General features: G+C 38.6%; 1 protein-coding gene across 4 annotated transcripts in view; it reads left to right on the top strand.

The window, feature by feature from the left end:
- Nucleotides 1–20919, top strand: part of CAST (calpastatin) — a 104024-nt gene that overhangs the window by 23853 nt on the left and 59252 nt on the right. For 3 of the 4 annotated variants that reach the window (XM_012638817.1, XM_012638821.1, XM_012638819.1), the window contains exon 3: nt 4873–4944. In XM_012638817.1, coding sequence (XP_012494271.1) covers nt 4873–4944 — 72 coding nt within the window. Of the gene's footprint in view, nt 1–4872; nt 4945–10800; nt 10955–20919 lie in introns of those variants that run through there. The other variant, XM_012638820.1, reaches the window with a different exon arrangement.

The raw sequence follows: 20919 nt of genomic DNA on the forward strand, positions 1-20919 counted from the left end.
CACTAAGTCTTCTCCTGAGTTAAAACTAGACCCATTGGGGTGGCCCTGGGGAGGTCAGTCTGTCCCAATTAGTACTGTTCAAGGACTTTGGGCCTTTCTCTTTAGAGCAGGGATTTCCAACTTGCACATATCTCATCTCATTTAATCCTCAAAATCACTCTCTGAGGTATGAATACTGTCATTCATATTACTCAGTTGAGAAAATTGGTGTTTAGAAATGTTCGCAAACTTGCCCAAGTTCTCATAGTTGGCATTTGGTGAACCAGGATTTTTTTGCCACATAAATCAAAAAGTAGTACCATTATCCTAGAGAATACAGCACTTTTCTTTGCAGAGTCATTAAGTCTCAGGACAACATGTGGCTTAACTCAGGAGGACTTTCCTGAGATTTTGGTGACAATGACACAGCAACTCTTTGCCTGGCTCTTGGAACTTCATTGATATTTTGAAAACAATTTTTAAGACTTGAGTTCTGATTCATTTAGTAAAAAATTTTTGTTATGAACTACAATAGATATACAAAAAAGGTATGCAATTAATTCTTTTCATGCTCGCCTGCAACATCTCACACAATCAATCTAATCTGTGCATTTTTTTATTGCACTTCTCTGTTCAAGAGTAAGGTGTCTTCTTTTGCTGGTCTCTAGGATGGCAAAGTGTGAAACACTTCTGAAGATGAGGGAGCCTCTTCCAGTAAAGGATGTAGATTCTTAGTCTGTGGAAATAGGACTGCTCTTGTTTGAAGTCAGGACTCTTCTCTTGAGCAGGAGGGGCCACACATACTCTCTGTAAATGGGCCAGACTTGACGTCCCGGAGTTTGAGTCCAGTAGAGGCAAATAGCGCGTAAAGTATTACACTTCTGTTCCCATCAATAGTTAGGACTGAGGCTCTGTGACATGCTGAATTACATGGAGGGAATGACTCAGCCAGTCCTGACAACAGAAAAGGGAAAAAGGACAGGATGTTCCTAATAGTTTACTTCCTGTAAAACTTGAATTAAACACAGAGGTATACATAAATACTGGATGGAAAGTGATTGGTTGGCAAGGAAAAATCTGCCCATTGGTCTTTAGTCTCTGAATTCATGGAAATGAAGAAAAGTAATTTAACTCAAAATTTGAACTTATCATAGGATTAGCATTCTCATCTAACATCTTAATCTTTTATTGTAGAGATTAGCACATACCATCGTTAGGAAAAATGCAGAATCGTACACAAATGAGCTTGTTTTGAGAGTTTCTGCTTCTGTCTGAGGGTAGGTCCAGCCCTATCACTAGTTAGTGAGTATGCAGATCTAGCCAGGTGAGAGATGTATCCAGGCCAGGGTGACATTTCTAAGGACTGATGCTGATTGTAAGGGGTGTAGGGGTGAAGAAGGATCCTACAAAACTAAGTACAAGACGACATGAAGCCAGAGAACCTTGAGAACTTTGCACCTGGAGGCAAGGGAGGACTCATGGGGGCCAGCTGATACCCCAAGAAGACCAGGAAGCAGACCAGAGCCTGGCAGAAATTGACGTTCCCAAACACATCTGACTGAGGGCCATCCTGAATGCACATCACTTCAGACTAAGTATCTTGGTCCTACATCTTATTTCATCTCTTAGTATATGTGCCTATACCCACCAGGCTTTGGCTGCGCTGGCTTCTTTCTGTTCCTATTTGCTAAGCCCATTCTCACCTTGGGGCCTTTGCACGTGCTGCTCTGTCCCCCTAGGATGCCTCCTCTCCCCATCCCAGATTTACATGATTGTTTTCTTCCTGACAGTCAGGTGTCAGTCAAATTTCACTTCCTCCATCCTGTCTGAAGCAACCCTCAGCCAGTCACTCTCTGTTACATCACCCTGTTTTACAGTCTGTTCAGCACTCATCACTCTGCAATCATCTTGCTCTCTGAAATCATCTTGTTTTTCGTTGACTTATTTAGAGGCTGAGTCCTCCTACTGGAATGTAAGCGCTATGAGAGCAGGAGCTTTTCCTGTTCAATTGGTCATTATATCCCCATTGCTTAGAATAGGACCAGGCTCATAGTTTGTCCAGTGAATGAAGGAACAAAATGGTTACATGAAGTCAGATACAAATGAAGAAAGGAAGCCAGGTCTTATACATCAGCCAAAACAATTTGTAATTAAACTCTGGTTACTAACCTGAAAATAAAGAGTCTGTGCTGTATGTATGTACGCATTTCTAAGCTTTTGTATTTGTGTTTTTAAGTGCCTGACATTGACAAAGGGCTTGGTAAATATTTGTGAGACCAAAATTTAATGAAAGGTTATTTTTACAAACTCCACTGTCATTTCAGCTGAACTAAATTTGTCCTTTATAGACTAAGTGATCCAGGCAGCTCTGAGGGCAAGTCTTTGGTGTAACAGATCATACCCACAGGACAGTTGAGGGATCCTCAGCTGCATTAAAAGACATTGAATTTATTAATAAGTTATTTTTTTAAGTGAACCTTGAGTTGGTGTAGAGCTAAAATAAAAATCAGCATTTGTATTAAGTTTAAACAGTTATTATTAATATTTTTAACTTAATAGTTTCGTCATAGCCATAAAGCAAGTTATTTTTATTCTCATGGGCAAATTCTAGTTGATACATGGTAAGTAGTGGAATTCATTTACAGACTTTACAAGTGAGCTGCGCTGCAGCATATGGGCTTTGATGTAGTGCATGGAATCTGGAGTCAGCCCAGGATTGGAACGTGGCCTTCCTCAGTTGTAACGGAGACCAAAGACTAATAGCTGGAGTTCGGGGCAGCTGGGCCACATTGACAATGACCTACCCTCCCTCAGTTTCCTCACTGGAAAATGGGGAGGGTGAAATGAATAATGAAGTTGAAATGGATACCCCTACTGCTGTATTCTTGTCTTTATGTCTGATATCCAGTCTTTTACACTGAATCCATTTGTACATTATGGTTATCAGAAGCTATTTGTTATTATACATCATAATTTGAAAAAGACTTGCAATCTGGATAAAATATAGGCCATCCCCTCCTCTCTCCATCTCACATATCACACCCATATTACTAGCTTTTGGGCCGCCGCTTTTGTTTCTGTCACACTTACCTCGGATTTTTTTCTTCCATTGTTGATAGTAGTGCGTGTGTGCTTGGGAGAGACTGCTTGTTTATTCTACAAATGATGCCTGGGAGCTAGAACTCCTGCAAATGCCTCAGAAGCTCCCTAGATACCATTTTATGAAAATGTGTCCCCTCTGGTGATTTTCATGAAATACCCTGAGGGTAGTCAACCAGTAGACACATAGAGATTGTGCTTTGAGGACAGCAAGCTAACTTGTGTTTTTTTATTTTTTTTGTCATGCTAAGGCATTATTTACCCTGAAGGGAAATACTTCAGCTCAAACTTCCAAAGCAGGCATTTTCAATAAACTAAACAATGTAAATTTGGCTAAATATTTCTTCTAAATGTCAAAGAATTAAACCAAATTATTCTCAATTATACATATAAAAATGTGTACTACATAGACATAGAGCACTTTAATGTGCTATATACTAGCTAATTAATGCATTATCATCCCTTGTGTATTCAATGTTTATAGTACAGTATTCACATTTGATAGACCTTGGAGCATAATATCACCAATTTATAAAGCTTTATAATTTATAAAGCTTTATAAATTATAAAGCTTTATAATTTCTGTGCTTGCTTTTTTGCAATATAGATATCCAGAAGTCAGAGATATAGGATATAAAGGTCTTGTTGAGAAAGCAACCGTGTATTTTACCTTTCCTTTTTCTTCTCATTTATTTTTCTTTTCGCAGTTAAAATGGTTATATAAGGCAATACATAAAAGCCCAAGAGGAATTTTTTTTTATAATTACTCTACACCATCAAAAAATAATCCCATATGAACTTCAGGGATCATACTATACATCCTATTTCATAATCTGACTTTTCTTTATATAAAATATGAATAATATATATTTATTTAATGAAACATTCCTCTAAGAAATGATTTTTAATAACCACATGATATTTCACCTGTAGTTGTACCATAACATAACTCCCCTATTACGGGAGTCAGTATAGGTAAGCCAAGAGAAATAGAGTCTGAAGTAGACATCCTGCCCTTTACTATTAACATTTTGTAAAAAATGACTAATTTACAAGTAATTTATTCATTCTGTACCGTGATCTCTTCACCCATAAAATGGCAATAACAATAGTACCAACTTTACATTAGTTAATGTGAAAATTAAATAAGTTGTTACACATGGTATTTAAAACGTGAATAGAATAATGTTCTAATAGACTTTATTAGAGTATCATATTCTATCTCTATAATTGTATTCTTCTAATAGAATAATTACCTGGTATATCATAACTCACTAAACCTTCATTATTATATATAAATTGTTTTCAGCTTTTGTGATGAATATCTTTGAAGAAAAAGCCTTTTGCTCTTCTCTTATTGTTTCCCTAAGATAAATTTTTACAAATAGAACCGTGTCTTTGACATATATTGTAAAATCACCCTCCATAGAGGTTGTCCCGTTGCACACTCTCTAGAGCACTGTGAGAGAGAAAGCAACCACCCCACAGTAAGCGACATTGTTTCTGGAAGTGCATTATGGTGGGACAACTGCCCGTGTGAGGATTTTTGCAGTTCTCCAAAATCATTGAATATTGAACAATTGAGATTTATTCAACTTACTCTTCCTTTTCAATATTTATATGGTCTCCAGGCAAAATTATGAAAAATTAAAAACATATGTTTACTTTGGATGTGTTTAGTATATTAGTCTATTTTTTGATTGAGAAGATATTTGTATTGATATGGAAAGTTCTATTTCACTACATTGTTAAGATGTTTTTTCCCCATTGAAACTAATATTTTCTATTTTCAAGAAAAAAGCAACAAGCCTTGGGACCGGTCAACCCTCCAGAACCTATGCTGATAGAACAGCCCCTGCCACTAAGGTCAGTCACCTCCTGAACACAAAAAGACCCCTACTCTACTCCACAGGGACTTCATTAGTGAGTGGGGCCCGTAGGGAAAGCAAACAATGTCCATATGTCACTGAAGATTTTGGAACAAAGTATCATTTCTGTGCTGGAGAAGAGGATATAATTTCTTAATAATGACTTGAATGACTTAAAACCTAGTAAAACCATTTCTTTTATAATTCTTCCTGACATATAATAATAAGTGTTCAACAAATATTAATTATTATGAATATCTATAGATAACATTGGACATTTGCACATACTATGAGTGAAAATATAGTCCTCCCACGTCTTCAGAAAATAATTCAAATCCTCCCCATGACCATAAACCACGCGAGACTCTCTACTAAGTGCTTTGTGTAATTATCTCATGTAACCGCTTCACAGCCTCATTATGATTATTCCTTTATACCTGAGGAAACCAGGACTCAAAGAGGTTAAGTAACCTTGACAGGCTCACAAGGCCAGTAAGATGGAGGTAGGGCTCGAACCCAGATTTTCTGTCATACAAGGTCTTTAGCAATGCTGGATCTCATAAGTTCTGTGTAAGCATTTTCTTTTTGTAATATAACACAAAAAAGGTTTGCAACTTATAAAAATTACTGAAACGTCACCTTTCAAGACAAGAAACTATAATTTTAGCTAGTAGTTTTTGATAAATAAAGTTATGTTCAGCTCATTTCAACTTTGTGGTCTTTCAGTATGTCCAAGATTATCTAAAACCTTAACCTATATTTCAAGACTGTCTGTACAACTATTTAAAATAAGTATTTAAAACTGGTGGCTACCCTGTGGAAGTCAGACTTTCTCATAATTGTCACTTGCTTGATGAAGAGTTAATATTGTAGTGCCTCCCAGAGCTCTGGCTGCTCTGCAAGCCCCTAAAGGTGCCAAAACCAAGAAGCAGCCGAGGAGTGAGAAGACTGAGCCCTCTAAAGATGAACACCATCGCAGTTTAAGAGGCATGAGTGTGTTGTATAGACCTTTTCAAAGCTCCTCTTCCACCAGCCAGCAAAAGGGTAAAAGTCATCAAAAGATTGTGAATGTTAATACAGGGAGTAAATTAATGTTTGGGACAAATAGAAATTCAGAACTAGGGTCTACTCTATTTTAGCCATTCTGTTCCTGCTGTTGGGGACACTCAGCCAAACAAACGTGAGTTTGAATTTCCTCTTTGCCATTTGTTATTTATTTAGTCCCACTGAGCCTAAGTTTCCTCATCTGTAAAATAAGGATAGGATTTCTCTTCTCAGAGCTGTTGAGAGGCTTAAATGAAATAAAATATGTAAACGCTCAGCCCTGGGCCTGGCATTTTGTAGGTGCTGGAAAAAAATGTATCTTTCCTGTAGTTACTCTTGTTAGTCCTCATATTCTGTTGTTTCTAGGTCTCCAACAACAACAGCAAAAAGATTCTCCAACTAAAAAAGATTATTTTTAAGGACTTGTATTTAACATATACTTAAGTTATGCCTCTAAAAATGAGAAGCCTCATTAGCAAAACATCCCACCCAATGCAATTTAGTGAGTTATTTGTAAATGTTTCCAAAATTGCCATTACCTGAACTTTTGAAGTTTCAGTATATGCAGAGAGCCACATCCAGGTTTTTCTTGAACTTAGTCACCAGAATCTGGCCCCTTCCATCTTTTTTTCCCACATGGAAGTTATCATCCAATCATCCTGAGATGGGATGGTTATAGAGAATTTGGACCTCTCTCCACAAACCCTGTTTTGTCTTAAGAAGCTGGGGGTGGAAGGGAGAAACACAGCTTGGAGGTGGAGACTTTTTAGCCACATGCTTATTGTTTTACTATTTAAAAGGAAAGTTGAAATTCTTTCCTTGACTGTCCTTTTTCCACCTCCATTCTTACTCTCCTGTAGCTCTTTCTCACTGTGTTTTTCTGACTCACTTTCCTTCACCAGTTTCCTAAACATTAGTTTTCCAGGGTTTAATTCTTCACTTCTTCCTTTCTGATATCTTTAACTCTTATAAAGTATTGAAGAAGTATACCTGCTTATTTCTCCTTTTGATGCCTGATTGGAGTGGCTCTAATTCATATAATTATCCCTTAAAGATTACCATTCCCACTCATCATTTAGAAAAGCATTTGGGGGTAAGAGCATTTGTGAGAACTTGAAAGCTTTCATTACACAATTATCATAGCACACAGAGGGAAAATAATATTCTCCCAATACATTCAGAAAAGGCATGACAAAATGGTAGATACAATTGGCAGTAAGAATTAGTTCTAGTTTTTTTTTATTCTGAACACATTCAATTTGAAATTTAAAATAAGTGATAATTTTATAATTTTTGAGGAAACCTTAAAAAGTCTGTCTTAAAAATTAAATACTTAATTTGAAGCATATGTATAAGCTGTGTGTTATAGGATGGTTTCCATATATTGTGGAACTGTTTTATGAGAATTCTTACAAAATGAGTAATTGTGCCCACAACTAATATCCCTTCTGCCATGTAGGGATAGTCTGGGCTTGAAAAATTCAAAGCTCTTGAGTGGCAGAAACATTCCTAACTCAAAATAATTATTGTAAAATGCTTAGTGCTTAAAATTTAATTTTTGATAAATTAATAATGAAGACTAACCTAACAAGGCTTCAGAAATTATGTAAAGCCAATATGAAAATAGTTGTGAGCCATAATTAGTCATGCAATTTTATTGCTGGAAGACTTCTCAGACAACTTCAGTTTCAACGACTTCATTGTTCAGGTGAGGAAACTGACATTCAGATTGCATTAGGAAAGTCTCTGTAGAAGAGCATGCTATTAAGAAGATGTATTGGTTAAAGTTGTTCCAATTAAAATCTACTCTGACTAGTTTAATCCAAAAAGGAATTTCTTAAGGGAGAGTGGGTAGCTTGTAGGGAAATGCAAGAGGGTCCAACAGAACTAATCTAAAGCTTTACAGCCAGAAAAAATAGCAGCAACACCATGGAACTTTCTCGTGCTAAAACTCTGCTGCCATCACAGCTCAGCACCTGTCACATTTAGGAAACTGACATGAAACATGACAGAAACTCTACCACTGCCAAACCAAAGGGAATCTGGGGGTGTGAGTTTCTGGATTCTACTTTGGGACGGTGCATACTGATGAGGTGGGAAATTATTGCTCTGTGGTGAGAGTTTTCAAATGTGTGGGCAGCTGCCAAATGACAGCTATTTACTACAGAAAGGAAAATAGAAGAATTACCTAATTGAACAGGAGGAACAACATTGATGACAGGTTGTTCAGCAACATTAGACCTTTCAAACAGAGGGAGCAAACAGCTTTTCTCTCAGCCTAGAGGAGACAGTATAAAGGAATAAGCACCCATCAGAGAAATGCTTTTGTGGTTTGGGGTCTGGTCCTGTCATAATGTGTTAACTTTGACTACACTGTTCTTTTCCCAGGCTCTTACTTTTCCATCCATAATATGAATGAGAGGCTGGAAAATTCTTTGGGTGTTGTGGAATTCTGACATTCAATGTCAGCATCACCCACAGTACCCTTGTACAATGTGTGGTCTGAGATGACTCTGTGTTAGTCAGGAAAGCATTTTTATTTTAATAATTATGAATATATTTTTAATGTGCTCTAAAAAGTAAACTAGCACATCAAACTCATAATGCTATGGATATTTTTGCTTAAGATAGGCTAAAGGTTAAAGTAAATTTATTTTTTTTTAAAATTAAGTAAACATAGTTATGGCAGATTTAAAAATACTATGTACATAACTTAAAAAATACTATGTACAAATAACCAAAGTTTGGGAAATAAGATTTTATTAATGAAGATTCTCATTCAGGAAGTCTGGGGTGAGACTGAGATTCTGCTTTTCTAACAAGCTCCCAGCTAATGCTGATGCTGCTGGTCTGGCAACCACACTTTGGGGAGCAAAAGGCTGACCTGTGGCTGGGCGCGGTGGCTCACGCCTGTAATCCTAGCTCTCTGGGAGGCCGAGGTGGGCGGATTGTTTGAGCTCAGGAGTTCGAGACCAGCCTGAGCAAGAGCGAGACCCTCGTCTCTACTAAAATTAGAAAGAAATTAATTGGACAACTAAAAATATATAGAAAAAAATTAGCGCATGCCTGTAGTCCCAGCTACTCGGGACGTTGAGGCAGGAGGATCACTTGAGCCCAGGAGTGTGAGGTTGCTATGAGCTAGGCTGACGCCACGGCACTCTAGCCCGGGCAAAAGAGTGAGACTCTGTCTCAAAAAAAAAAAAAAAGAAAAAGAAAAAAAAAGGCTGACCTGTGCCGAGTGGAGATAGTCCAGCCTAACAATTACCTGAAAATTGATTGGAGAATCTGGTTAAAATGCAGATTCTCAGGTTCCAAGCCAAGAAATTCTAATTTACCAAGGTGAGGCAAGGCCTAGGATTTTATATGTTAATACTTAATAGGCATCCCCAGGTGTTTCTGATGCAGATGATCTGGGGACCACACTGGGAGAAAGGATGACCCTCAGGGATTGTGATAGCCCTAGCACATCAGAGGAACAATAATGTCTCTGTTCATCTCTGAGGAAAGGAGCAGAGATCTGTTGCATAAAAATCTTTGAAAAATTTGTTTCATAACCATGTGATTACTCATCTGTACTCTGTAGGGGCACAGAGATACTCACCTTCATTAAGCTGCCTAACTCTGGGGGCTGTGGGGTCCAGGGTCTTCCCCTATTGGTGTCTGACCCAAATAAGTCACCCTGTGCTGTTTTTGCCACAAGAGAAATGAATATCAGTGAAACCTAAATGAGCTGATGTTTCATTTATCTTTAAAAAGAAAAGATAATACTAATGATCAACAAAAAAGACATTTTTAAAGCTATATTTTCATCAAGAAGAATGATACGGACAGGGCCTTCTGCTCAGGAAATTATAAAATCTTAGAATCGAAATGACTCTTATTTCACCAGCTTTGACAGAAGTAAAAGAAAAATGAAAATAAATGTGGTGGCTGTAAGGAACCCCTTGAAAGGGAAGACAGGGCCCTCCCTGCCTTGACGGCCTGGTGGGGTATGTGTGGGGCATGAAGCTGTGCAGATGAGTTCTCCACCTTTTTAATGACAGCTGGCTGTCACCTGTTTTGCCTGGGTAAAGATCCGAGTCATTGCCTCAGCTGTCACTAGTGAGGCCTGAGGTCTGTGTTCATCAAACACTGACCACCACTATCTCCCAGCTTACCCCAGGCTCAGAGTCCAGTGTTTATCATGGCTAGTTTGTGGCTTTGGGGGGAGTTGGCCTTCCATATTTCTTTTAAAATTTCATAACTCTTTTCTCGAACTCCATCATTCATTCTATATTTATTTATTGGCATTCTTCTATAAGAAAGAGGGTTTTTTTCCCTCTGTTTACTTATTCATTTATTTATAGCAGTATAGACTCATGAATTTATATTTTCTTATGGCTTCAAATCCATTTTTATTAATTTTGATGTTTTTAATCATAGTAATATATAATAAACAATAATTCAGTAGAATTCTGACTCTGACTTTTTAAAAAAGTCCATTATACGTTTTTAAATGTATTTGTGAATCCGTGATTGTGATCATTATTAGTTCACTTTATAGTCTCAAAAGAGATACTTGGGGGACTGCATTTGCAAGAGCATCCACCCACCGTTGCTCCCTTATTTTGGAGGAGTCACAGGGTGAGGCCGTGGGAGCGGCAGACCTGTCATCGGCCGGCGGTGCGGCGGTGCGCGGTACAGGCAGCGCGTGGTCTGCTTCACGGGCTACGTTACGAAGTCCGCCGCCAGATGCCAGGCTCATGACGAGTCAGCCGAGCCGGGCCGCCCTCCCTGACCAGCGCGCTCGGGGCGGGGAGGAGGGTGGGGAGCGTCCTGCGTCGCCGTCCCGGACCGCCCCTCCCGCTGCAATCCGCGAGCTCAGCTGGGGCCCAAGCAGAAACCGCGGGGGCCCAGCCCAGCCAGCAATGCAAACATCCTGAAAACCGAGCTGAGGTCTCCTGGGTCCGGGAGTCGCAGGCAGAGTGAGTACTGATTTCCGCCGCTTTGCGCCAAGACCGCTTCTGTTTCCGAGTGTGGCACGGGTGTCGCCGCCTGCGCGCCCCGGGCCTGGACCGTGCAGCGCACTCCCCAGACTTGGGACGCTCGCTCTTACTAGTGTCTTGAACCTGGAGATACATTTCTTTCCAAATGAGTTCTAAGTTCAATTTTGTTTCTTGTCGACTCCTCCTCCCTGTCGGTAACACTGTGACTGGCACTTCAGCTGGGAATGCATCTGGTGACCGCGCACGTAGGGTTACAAAACAAGGGATTTGTGTGGCCCCGGCCAAATGCTGAAAGAAAAAAAGCAGCACCTGTGTCAATTTGATTTGGCACTTTTATCTCTAGGGTTAGGGATAATCCTCCTCCTCCCCCAGCCCTTCCCCCACTACTGTGATGACCTCCGTTTTAGAGAGTGAGCTCACTCTGTGTGACCTTTCTGTGTACCTGATCCACGCTGGGTGTGGTGTAGTAACTGTTGTAACATGCCTTGGTTCTATTTCCTTGAGCACAACCTGAGAGTCTTGTATGATAACATCACTGAGGGTTACTCTGTATCTATCTTTCAAGAATACAAAGTGTTTTCACAGAGATTAACAATCTCTTGTATGGGGTTAGTGACCCAGCATTCTCCAGTTATAAATGGGCAAGAGGCAAGTTCTTTATCCTCATTCTACAGCTTGACAAAATGAGGCAGGGAGTTTAGGCAGCTTCCCTAAGGGGCTGGCCTCTGGGACCTCTGACTAGTCTTCTAGGAACCCACCTAAGCATCAGAGTGAAGGGGAGGGGAACGATTAATCAGCAGCTCTGGAATCCTACTGTTTGAGATGTTTTCTAGAGGAAAAACCTCTGCATTGCAGGGAAGCTCAGCAAGGAGTGGCATCTACTGTTCAGTGGGGGGAAAGTTTATTTTCTAACGAATATCTACAGAGGGCTTCTTCCTGATGTTTTGCTTACAGGCATGAATTCAACTATTGCACACTGGTTTTTCAGTATCTGAAAGGAATATTGAGTTTCTGGGAATGTGGTGGGAAGGGAGTGCTGCTTGGGTTCTAGGAGGCAGCATAGGATTAAAATGAAGTGGGGAAATTTAGAAAAATCATGCTGAACAAGGAAAGGTAACACCTGTAGACTGATGGAGAAGGGTAAGCGGCCTATAGCAATGAGGCTGAAGAAGGAACACGTGTGTGTGCAGCAAGGACTCTTGGTGTCTGTTATAAACAAGTGTGCGTTGCAGACTGCAACAGTGTTTATGAAGCAGCACACTCAAGTATAAATGTGGGGTGGTTCAGTTCACATGCTTTGAGAGAAGATTCCCAATGCATGAGAGGAGTTGATTTTATAGAATTAGCAGTGAGTTTCAGTTCCTTGATTTTTCTCCAGTAGAATTCGCAAAGTGTAATGTCTCTCCCACAGTGAAAATGTAAAAGATATCATCATATAACAGTTTGAAAGAATGAAACCAAAAAGAAAAAAAAAAGTATTTTTTTAAAATTTGAATTAACTTCTTAAAATCAGGCAAATATTTATATCCCTATTCATTGTTTATAATAAGTTATATCTTTAAGTCATCAATACTTCTTACTGTTTACTTTTCCTTATGAACTATCTCACTAGTCAATTGTTTGAAAAATATATAACTTACATTCTTCTATGTACATATCTTTGTGTCTTTCCTCATACCTTACAATTTCCTCATTTTAGAGAGCATGTGAATCTGAAATATATGTTTTAACATTGTTGTGTCTGTAGTTTTTCTGATATATTGAATTAACAGTCTGTATACTGGAAATGTACAATGGGTCTTCACAAACATTGCATTCTATTTTTTCTCTGTGCATAGCTCTTGATTTAAAAATGTCATCTACCCAATGTTTCCCAACAGGCTTACTCTTGGCATTTTAGATAACAATTCTGAATTGGGCAGAACTGTTTGCTCCCATTGGATGCCAGAGCATGATGAAAAGCACTCTCACATGGTTTCAATGACCTTCAGTTGGGTGCTGCCCCCTTGGTTAAAAACAACTGAGCTATACTATTTTGATGGAAAACCACAAAAATAATCACATTATTTTCAATTTTTATGGCCACTGTACAATATCTCTTAAAACTTGATGGCTTCTGAGCATGTCTGTTTATTTGGACTTTGGCGTTTTTGGTGGAAACTCTGTGTAATCATACCACTAGCAAGATGATAATGTTTGTCCCACGCCCTATAGTGCTCTACTATCTACCCTAAGAAATAATAATAAATTATTAGGAAGTGACTGTAATAGGTTACAGTAAAAGAATAGATCAGCATAATCTGTATTGGAACAGAATATTAATATTTGTAGCGACATTTACTGAAAAATACTATGTTGTAAGTGTATGCTGAGCATTTACATGCTGTGATGATAATGCAGCTACGAGGTAGGTACACTTATGCCCATTTTACAGATTGAGAAATGAGAGCCACAATACTGTATTGTCGTTCAGGACAATTTCACAGCTCTCCACAGAATACTTTTCAAAAAATGAGCTTTAGCACATGAAAAAATATCACAGATTAAAAGTCTCATTTTACCACAGTTACTTTCATTTTTAGAATGAAAACTTTTTACTATATTGTGAGCCCCTTGAAGACAGGATGCACATCTTTGTACCCCGTATTATCTACCATGGAGCCTTCCACATAGTAAATGCCCAATATTTATTCGATTGGAAAAAAGACTTATATGAATAGAGCCCTAAGATGCTGTTTCACCAATATAGAAATTCTTCCTGGCTAGGTGGGGATGGTAAAATGATACTCATTTTTATTCTCTATGATTTACAAGTAGAGTTTTTGGAAGTTAATATCTGTTTTTGCTTTGGTTAAAAATTAAAGAGTGGATAATCAAAAAAGATGAATAAGGAACCTTTTTTATTTTCTTTTTTTTCCCTTGAGCTTCTATAATGGGCCAGACATGAAGCTCAGCATTCTGAAGTATGGCGCACATGTCAAATACAGACAATGTGAACGTGCCAAATGGCATTGCTGTCGAGGTGCCATAAAAGCAGAATGGAGGGTTGAGGGAAGAGGGATGAGGTTAAGCTTGGGGACTTGTTTTTCTGGGTATAAAGATTAGAAATATGAGTCCTTAAAGGAGATCTGCAACCAGGAATCAAGTCCAAGGCAGAAAATACCAACAGCCACAGACTATAAGGACTTGGATGTTATTTGAGTGAGGCACAATCAGTCGAAGGCAGGACTGCTCAGAATTCTGCTTCCCAAGCATTGGCTTGCCTCATTCATTATTTTCTTAATCTCCTCCTCCCATGCTTTCCCCTAACTACCAGTTGAGACACTTCAGTTTCTCCTTGCATTCTTTTACATGCGCTGGTTGGTGGGATCGAGAGTTCTGATTAATTCTAGGATCTTCTGGTGAGATGTTCTTGCAACCTCCCCTTGCAGATGGACTGGATTTACATCAGGTGTCAGCTATCAGAGATTTCCATTTTGTGCTGGGGATCTACAGAGTTTGACTGGAGCCCCCACAGCTGACTGGGGTTGTTTTGTCAGTTCTCTGAGCAAGATTTGAGGGTTGCAATTTCCTGCTGCTCAGATTTCTGTTTCTTGCTTCGACACCCAACTCAAGGCGCAAAAGAGGATAGACAAGTTCCTCAACAGAATAATCTGCCCCTGAATTCCATCCATTTCTCATTTCTGACACATTTGTCTCAGTCTAGTTTCTGATTTCATATTTGGCAGGTGCCACCTGGTGGATACATATCTTTTGCTACTTGAAGAGAACCTCATATCTGATTTACTCACCTTTTATTATTTTCCCTGGTGCCTCTCACAGAAATGGATAGCACATCTTGGTTACAAAGTTGTTGCTTGGTCTGTTTTGTTGCTATTGTTTTCCTACAGATCCCTTTGCAAGACTCTGTTTAAAAACTAAAATTTAGCTTTGTTTGGGGAGGAATCTTATGTTAGAGCATTTGGGTGTCTACTTTTATTGAATTTAATAAGTTAACTTTAGTAAACTTTTTTTATCTTGCCAGCACACTTATAATTTGTCTTGGTTCTGTAGGCCCTGTAGTCAGTACATAGTGATCATAGTAGGTAAGATGTAAATGAGTGGCGAACGTAACATTGATTAGAGTCTGTTGCTATGAACTACTAAGGAATGATGAATGTAGTTGTGATCTAAGCAAGGCCTTCTGAATTGCAGAGAGCTGTGCATTCATAGTTGGAGTATCCTTAGAAAAGAGAAGGTTCTTGGTCCTCAGTACAGGAGAATCTGCATCCAGTTCACCTGGAATACCTGGTATGGACATTTCCCCAGCCCCACCTCAGACCTACCCAGTCAGAATCACTGAGCAATCTATGGCTTAATATGCTCTCTAGATGAATCCTTGCACCTGTTAAAGTGTGAGGGAGAGCCCCTGCTCTCAGAAGTGAATTAGACTATAAAAAACCCATCTGTAAGGAGTCTTCTGGCCTTAACAGTGCAGTGAAATTTTGGTGAGAATTTTAGCCGGCCACATGGGCTCTGACTTTTGAGTCATAGCAGAGGTCACCTGTGAACTGAATTAATGTTCACAGCCCATGTTTGGAGCCTGAGCAAGGCCTGGACTTCCCCCATTTCACTCAAAGTTGCCATAAGAGATTAAGGCCAGCTTCATATGCGAGCATACTCTCTGAACTCTGTAATGGACTGAGGGACCCCATAAAGGTGACTTAAGAGCCAAAGACCTGGACCAAACCCCAGAACCTCCAGGGTTGCCCAGAATAGAGTTGTTTGGGAAAGCGTGAGAAAGTGCCGTTCCTATAGAGAAACCAGGGGCGCAGCCTCCTGAGCATATGGTTTCTTTATTAGCTATACTGAGAGAGTGGCCAGGAAAAATAGCAGAGAATAGAATTATTTGTACATTTTTGAGTTACATATATTTTTTTCTATGTCCTACTTATTGTGAAAATAGGAATTTATGTTAAATCCAACAGGGAAAATAAAATCCTTTTATGTAACTCCATTACTAAGGCTAGTAACCATCAGAGTCCCTGAATATAAATATTTTCATGCCAACAGTATGTTTAAAACAGTGCCTCACATGCTTTTAGACATGCATCTTTTCATAATATTTTATTTAAAAAGAGGCATCAGGTTCAGAGGGCTGGGTCTACAGCAGGGAACTGAAATTGGTGGCCAGAAGTTTAATCTTCCAGGATTCTTAACTTCTTGTTCGTATTTCTCATCTCTTTATTTTTCTGTGCTGTATTCTAAGTAGTGTCCTCAGATTTATCTTTTAGTCACTTAAATCTCTATTTAGCTATGTGTAGTTTATGCTTTCACCTATTTTTGATTTATGATTTTTATTCTTTTCTTTGCCACTTTGGATTTTAAAACATATTTAAAGTCTCCTTCACATTTTTCTATTATGTTTAGTTCTTGTTGTGCAATTTATCCGTATTTCTAACTGTTGACTCTCCCATATGGTATTTTACTTCCTGATTAAGTTTGAAAATGTGGCTCGAAACTCACCTTCAATGAAGATTGTGTTCCATGAAGTCCCTTTGTTCCTGTGTTGTAGATCTATCTCTTACTAACTGTTTTTAAGGTCTCTTGCCTGGGATCATTCAAATTTCATCAGAGTTAATGTCTTGAGGCCTCTGCTCCACGTGGATAGAGTGAATTTGGATCTGAATGCCCAGTGGCACAGGTTTGGGATTCCTTTTTCTCATGGATGTCTGTTTTTATGCTCATGACTCCAGCCAGAAAGAAAGCTTCCTTGACATTGCCCAGGACAGGTGGGCAGTTTTCAAGGCTTATGTTTGTGGATGATTAGTTCCTAGTAGTCCTGGCTTTATGCCAATAACTTAGCATGGGGCCTGTGGCTAGGATTCCTTTCTCATTAGAGTATTCAATTCCCAGGTCCAGGCTGTTTTATCTGTTTCATCCTCATGAGCTGTTCAGCCTCAGCCTCTCTCACTGGAGGACTTTGAGTTCCCTCCCCTTTCGTTTGCTTGTAGATTTCCCTTCCTTCAAGCTTAGCTATGTATTTTATTTCTCTATGTTAAATTTTACCCAGTATTTCTATATGTGAAAGGGAGATTTTTCTATCAGAATACAGACTAATTTTGTCAGACCTGCATAATGTATTTAAAATGCTTGAAAGCTTATAGATAAACTAGCATGTGCTAGTTTGTCACAAAGCCCACCACCCCCAATTATCCTCATACTGGCCTAATGATACTCTCATTCACATCACTCCACACATATTTTCGTTTGCGTTTTAGGCCCCTAATCTCCAGAGATCGGTATATGTTATTTTCTGAAAATTTAATCAGTTAACCTTTGGAAATTGCATCTTTTTTTCTTCCCCCAATACCCTTGTGCTCTGGGAGGCTGAGGCAGAAGGATCTCTTGAGGTCAGGAGTTCGAGACCAGCCTGAGTAAGAGCGAGATTTATCTCTATTAAAAATAGAAAAATTCTCCAGGTGCAGTGGTGTGCCTGTAGTTCCAGCTACTCAAGAGACTGAGGCAGGAGGATCACTTGAGCCCAGGAGTTTGAGGTTGTAGTGAGCTATGATGATGCCACTGCACTCTAGCCTGGGCAACAGAGTGACACTCTGTCTCAGGGAAAAAAAAAAGATACCCTTGCAGCTGAGGGTATGTAACATTGGGGTTTCCCTGATGTTCCAGAATATCTGTCTATAAAATTACAGCAGTCTTTGGATTGATGATGTCTACTGTTTCTTTATAATCCAAGAAAGGGTGTGGGCTACAGGCATAGTCACAAGTATCCAGTGTTCCTGGGTTTTAGGGCCAGAGGACTAAAGAGGACAAGTATTCTTGAGGTACTGCAGGGCTAGCAGATGTGCCTTCACCCAGTCTTTTTAGGGAACATCTAGCTTCTTCAGTAATCTGGGCTGGCAATATTAACACCACAAATCTTCCTTTTAAAACTGGCTAGAAGGTAATTTTAAAAAGTCATTTTGCAAATTTATCCTAGTATCTTAGGTGATCTGGTTTCTTTCTTTTAACCAAATGCAAGTGTGAAGAGACAGAGTTTGTCACCAGCAATAAAGCCCTAACGTACAGCAATAGATGGTAGAAAACAATTGTCACTTCACCAATTCTCTATAAAGCCATCTTGTTTTAAATTACCTAAAACAGTGATTCTCAGTCCGGGAGTTTCAGAGTCACCTGAGGGGAGTTTCAGAATCACCTGAGGGGCTTAGGTCTTTTTAGACTACAGTTCTCTCTGCCTCTTCCTCTTTCTCCTTTGTAAGTTTCTAAATGTCCATTGCTCTCTTCTTCTCTCCCCACTCTTTCTGCTGCCTATGAATGATTTTACTCCTGGACCGTTTCTATTCATTATGTCAAGAACAACCAAGCTAAGGTGTTAATGCATGGTCAGTTACATTGCCCAATGGCTTTACATTACATTCATTGCCAGCAATAATTATGTACATTTTTAGCCCAAAATATTTAAATAGCTATAAATTCCTGCATACTTTACATGTAGCTTCAATGGTTAGAATTAGTGATTGTTTTTCCCTTGCAGTATTATAAAACTATAGATCTTCTATGTGATATTTTACTCTAATCTTGAGTTATAAATCAGTCAATTGATTAATCTTTAATTACTTGGATCTTTAGCCCTAATGGGTCTGCATCACTAAGAAACAGTCTACCCCCTTGCTGAATATTCAGTTCAAAAACAAAAGGTTAACCTCTTTTGGCTATTGAGTTTGAACCTTCTCTCAGTTTCAAGAATCTTTTAATTACTGCAGTATTATGTGCTGAATTATTCTCACAGTGTTCTTGTGGTAGGCCGGGATTCCTAGCAATAAGAATTGTTTTTTTTTTTAATCTAGCCCTTCTGACAATCATATTTTTATACCTCTTCACAGATTTCCAAAGATTAAATGTGATCAACACTGGTTTTCATATTTGCAATGAAAATCTTGGTGAAATACCCCAATTGATATCCAATTGAACTAGTTCACATATAACTTTTCCACATCCTATTATAGGCCAATAAACTGAAGCTTTCGTTGCCTTTCAAATTGCAGACAACCAATATAAAACAAACAAAAGCTTAACAAAGGACATTCTGTTGCTGATAATCTGAAAATAATTCTGGAATGCTCTGGGGGCAGGGTTAGGTTTAGCAGCATGTGCATATTTTAGAGAAACTCTGCAGGATTTTTGAAAATAGATATTTGAAAATAAATGGAAACAAAAATATCTAACATTAATTTATTGGACAACTACTGTGCTAAGTGATTTACATAGGATTTTATTTATTCTTTTTAAGAGTTGCATATTTTGTAACTAGGTAAGGAGGTATTACGACAGCTTTATAAATGAGGAGACTGAGGCTCAGAGAGATTAAATAACTTACCCTGAGTCACACAGGTGGCAACATTCTATTTGATTCTAAAGTTTTTTTCTTTTTCTTTAATTTCAGAATATAATGGTGCAAATGTTTTGATTATATGGATTGTTTTTGTACTGATTGAGTCAAAGTTATGAGTGTGCCCATCACCCAGGTAGTGTACATTTTACCCGTTAGGTATAATTTCACCCATCCCCACTTCCCTCTTCTAACTGCATGATTTCTGTTGAGTTTTACTTCCATCTGTGCATATGAGTGCTAATTAGTTAGTTCCAATTTAATAGTGAGTACATGTGGTGTGTGTTTTTTCATTCTTGCCATCTTGCCATACTTAGGAGGATGATCTCCACTTCCATCCAGATTGTTGCAAAAGGTATTAATTCATTTTTCATGGCTGAGTAGTACTCCACGGTGTACATATACCACGTTATTAATCCACTCATGAATTGATGGACAATTGGTTTGATTCCACATCTTTGCAACTGTATATTGTGCTTCAGTAAACATCTAGTACAAATATCTTTTTGATAAAATGATTTTTTTTTCCTTTGGGTAAATACCCGGTAGTGGGATTGCTGGATCAAATCCAGTGGGATTGCTGAATCAATCTACTTTTAGTTCTTTGAGGAATCTTCATACTATTTTCCATAGAGGTTGCACTAGTTTGCAATCACACCAACAGAAAATCTCTCTGCACATAAACTTGAAAACATTGAGAAAATTGGCAAATTCCTGGAAACACATACCTCTCCAGGCTCAATCAGGAAGAAACAGAACTCCTGAACAAACCAATTATAAGCAACAGAATTGAAGCTGCAATAAAAAGTCTCCCAATAAAAAAATATCCTGGACCAGATGGTTTCACAGGAGAATTTTATCAGACCTACAAAGAAGAATTAGTCTGCATATTGCAAAAATTATTTCATAACATTGAGAAGGAAGGAATCCTCCCTAACTCATTCTTTGAAGCCAGTATCACTTTGATATCAAAGCCAGGAAAGGACACAACGCACACACACAAAACCATAGACCGATAGCCCTTATCAATATAGATGTAAAAATTCTCAGTACAATTCTAGCAAACAAAATTCAGCTGCAAATCAAAAAATAATCCACCATGACCATGTGGCTTCATCCCAGAGATGCAAGGATGGTTCAACATATGAAATCCATAAATGTGATTCACCACATAAACAGAAGCAACACAAAGATCATATAATCATTTCAATAGATGCAGAAAAAGCATTCAGCAAAATTCAGCACCCTTTTATGATAAAAACTCCTAACAAAATAGGCATAGGTGAAACATACCTCAAAATGATTCTAAAGTTCTGTTCAGTTGACTGGTTTTGCAAAATCCTCCACTTAGTAGTTTGTATCTAGGTAGTTCAAATAGGTGACAGGGGAATTTGTATCTAAATTCAAATAAGTACCAGAAATCAATATTTTGTACTCTATTTTTATGTTCAGTATCCTAATAGTGTTGAAATGTTCTCTAATGGATGAAGTTTCCTGCTTGTGTAAAAGAATATTGTACACTGATTGGAATTAGCAGATTCTAGTTTAGGTGACAATT

This window comes from Propithecus coquereli, unplaced genomic scaffold, assembly GCF_000956105.1.
Source record: "Propithecus coquereli isolate 6110/MARCELLA unplaced genomic scaffold, Pcoq_1.0 Scaffold135, whole genome shotgun sequence".
In the NCBI taxonomy this organism is placed as follows: Eukaryota; Metazoa; Chordata; class Mammalia; order Primates; family Indriidae; genus Propithecus; species Propithecus coquereli.